We start from the raw sequence: 3,096 nt of genomic DNA, 5'->3' as shown, positions 1-3,096 counted from the left end.
GTGGCAGGACATCCTCATAAAATTGTTGGTCTTGTCTAACATTGGGTGACTTCACGTGGTTCATCTTTGACCGGGTACGCTATCCACTAGAAAGAGCAGATATCTGTAGCAACCGACACTTCCTACAACCACAGGCAGAAGCTACTTCTCGCGACTTCGAAATTTGGAATCCATTTCCTCCCTGGCTTGTCCAATCACAAGCCAGCTCTCTATCACGTGACAGAGTATATACTATAGGCGTGATAAATGGATCAAATTTAGCAACCTAATCTAAAGGTTAGCAGAGATTAACATTATAAAGTCAACACTAGAAACACAATGTTAGAAATAAAGGTGAGTGATAAACAAATGTTGGTTTACATCAATAAAACTTGAAAACTCTAAGCTTAGTAAATAATATTTTTGTTTTAAGTTTAAAGGAGGAAAAGAAAACAAAGGTGGAGTTAAATTGAATATTTATAAATAGAATAAATATAAATAGAATGTTTATAGTTGGAAAAGAATTTAAGCACTTAAATCCTTAATTGAAATTAATAACATAAGGAGTAGAAAAATGAAAGCCAACAGCAACCTCAGAAAAATAGACCTTGAAGCATGATTAGGTTTAAATTTTGGAAATAAATCACAAACGCATTAGGGATTTCCATAATAAACTTAAGATTTGAACATATTAGCCTAAAATTTAACGGGGATGATTTTAACCCTAACCCCTTTCCAATTTTTAATTAGATTATTTATTTTATTTATTAATTTTGTTTTATTTAGTTATATTTTATCTTTATTTAATTATTTATTTTATTTTTGTTTTTATTTTTTTATTTTTTTCTCCTTAAATGACACACACACACACACACACACACACACACACACACACACACACACACACACACACACACACACATACTCTTTCTCACCACGAGACACTAACCCTTTCCCTGTCTCTACTATCAGACGCACGCCCCTAACCTAACCCTAACCCGCTCCTACATACCTATATAGACTGAACATCTGTCTGTTTCTTTCTCCGCCAACAGGCCTGACCTATATCTAATTGTCGGATATCTAATTATCGTCTACACACAAAGAACTCTCCACGACTATTATATAAATACGTGCGCGTACGAACACTGAACTCTCGTACTAACCCGTCCCTCTCTCCTACTTAAGCTACTAACGAAGATAACCAATAAAGTTGTTTATTAAATGTTAAAATGACACTTCCTTTCATTATTAACTAAATATCCTTATGGTGTAACAGAAGGTATTATTCACACAAGCGACCGTGCCTCTGTTTTGCCCGTTGGGTGACGGGATTGGGAAATGAAAAAGAAGGAAAGGAAAACTTGATTTGAGAGATGGGTTCTTTATCTGTATTTGGCAGTAAATTACATATGAGCGGAGTAGTGGAGATAAAAGGTACGAATTGGAGAGAAAAGCCAGTCGAGTGTTAGAAAGTGGAGAGAGAAAGGGAGAGAGAGAGGGAGAAAGAGAGAGGGAGAAAGAGAGAGGGAGAGAGAGAAAGAGAGAGAGAGAGAAAGAGAGAGAGAGAAAGAGAAAGAGAGAAAGAGAGAGAGAAAGAAAGAGAGAGAGAGAGAAAGAAAGAGAGAGAGAGAGAGAGAGATAGTTAGTGTTGTGAAAATGTATGACGAAATGAAGTTGAAGACAAAGTTTATATTTATATAGCTTGTATTAAGCTTTATTCAACTAAAACGAGCGCCGGCAGAAAAACACGAGCAAAGAAAGATGGCCGATCGCTGCTACTGCTGTCTCAGAGAGAGAGAGAGAGAGAGAGAGAGAGAGAAAGAAAGAGAGAGAGAGAGAACCAGGGGAGGTAATTCGGGACAGGAAAGAAAAGAAGAGTTCTTTTATGTTTAGGTCATTTTCCGCCACTTAAGAAAGTCCAGTATCACAAGTTTCTCCCAGGACGTATTTTCTGACAGCTTCTGCTCAAACTGAAAATAGAGAAAAGAAAGGGAAAATTTCAAAGCTGGTAATTTTCAGCTAAATACGGAGGTTTGCGATGAACTCGAGACGAGCGTCTGATATTTAATATCTTCAAGGGAATTTCTTTACGAATCATCCAAATGTAAGAGGTGAGGAGATGTAGGAGTGCCAGTTTCATGGGCATATTTCTCGATGCCCGCCAAAGTATCAATAGCAGGCTGGATTTGATCGGGTCTTCCGTAGCACCAAGTTCAGGCTGTGAATAGTTATTTTCGTCACCAAGTGGTGCAATGTGGCGTAGTGACACTGTCGTTTCTCATCCATTATTAAGTCGCGCATGAGCATAGTTCATATTGACGTCCAGAATTTCCACTGTCTCAACTAAGGGTTCATATTTGCTTCGTCGTACATGGCGCCTCAGGAGCACAGATTTTGATTTGACTAACCAAGTTGGTATAGAAGCGCCAGAAGCAGATTTCCTTTGGAAATTAAACAGACGTTCATGAGGAGTACAGTTAGAGGTGGTAGAGAGCAACAAGCGAATGCAGTGTAGTGCTACATCTAGCACCTTTTCCCAACTAGTTATGGGGAGATTGCTTGATCGTAGAGTGAGGCTCACTGTTTGCCAGATGATTCCGTTCAATCTCTCCACTTGACCCTTGCCTTGTGGATTAAAAGCAGTCGTTCTACTGGTAGCAATGCACCAAGAGAGAAGGAATTCCTTTCGTTCGTCAGACATGAAAGCAGTGCCTCGATCAGAATGTATGTATGAAGGATTTCCGAAAATAGAAAATAAATTGCTTAGGTGTTTCTTGACAGTAGCTGCCGAGACATTTGCACAAGGGTAAGCAAAAGGGAAACGGGAATATTCGTTTACTACAGTTAGCAAAAATCAATTTCGGGAATTTGTTGGCAAAGATCCCTTAAAGTCTATACTTAACCTTTCAAAGGGTTGACTTGCCTTAATGAGCGTTTGAGGCAGAGTTTTAACGAATCTAGGCTTTATCTCAGAACAGATCTGGCATGATCTGATTACCTTTCTTACATCATCTACGGAGTATGGCATATTCTTGCTTCTAGGGTGACACAAATCTCTGTGCAGAGCATATATTTTCTCAATAGAAATGGTGGCTGAGCAAATTCGAGATAGAG

The 3,096-nt window shown here is 38.6% G+C and overlaps 1 protein-coding gene across 1 annotated transcript; it reads right to left on the bottom strand.

Moving 5' to 3' along the window:
• Positions 1 to 2,260: 2,260 nt before the first annotated feature.
• LOC145268600 (uncharacterized) lies at positions 2,261 to 2,683 on the bottom strand. Its single transcript, XM_080124048.1, has one exon. It carries the CDS (start codon positions 2,681 to 2,683, stop codon positions 2,261 to 2,263), a length of 423 nt encoding a protein of 140 aa, XP_079980174.1.
• Positions 2,684 to 3,096: the final 413 nt, after the last annotated feature.

The sequence above is a fragment of the Euprymna scolopes genome, chromosome 44 (genome assembly GCF_053919585.1).
Source record: "Euprymna scolopes isolate OS-2025 chromosome 44, ASM5391958v1, whole genome shotgun sequence".
NCBI classification, from domain to species: domain Eukaryota; kingdom Metazoa; phylum Mollusca; class Cephalopoda; order Sepiida; family Sepiolidae; genus Euprymna; species Euprymna scolopes.
Note: the sequence above shows the minus strand (reverse complement) of the source record. Positions and strands in the feature narration are given on the sequence as shown.

Bases quoted from the DNA above. Each gene is read 5' to 3' on its own strand.
- LOC145268600 (XM_080124048.1), bottom strand. From the start codon at position 2,683: ATGTCTGACGAACGAAAGGAATTCCTTCTCTCTTGGTGCATTGCTACC.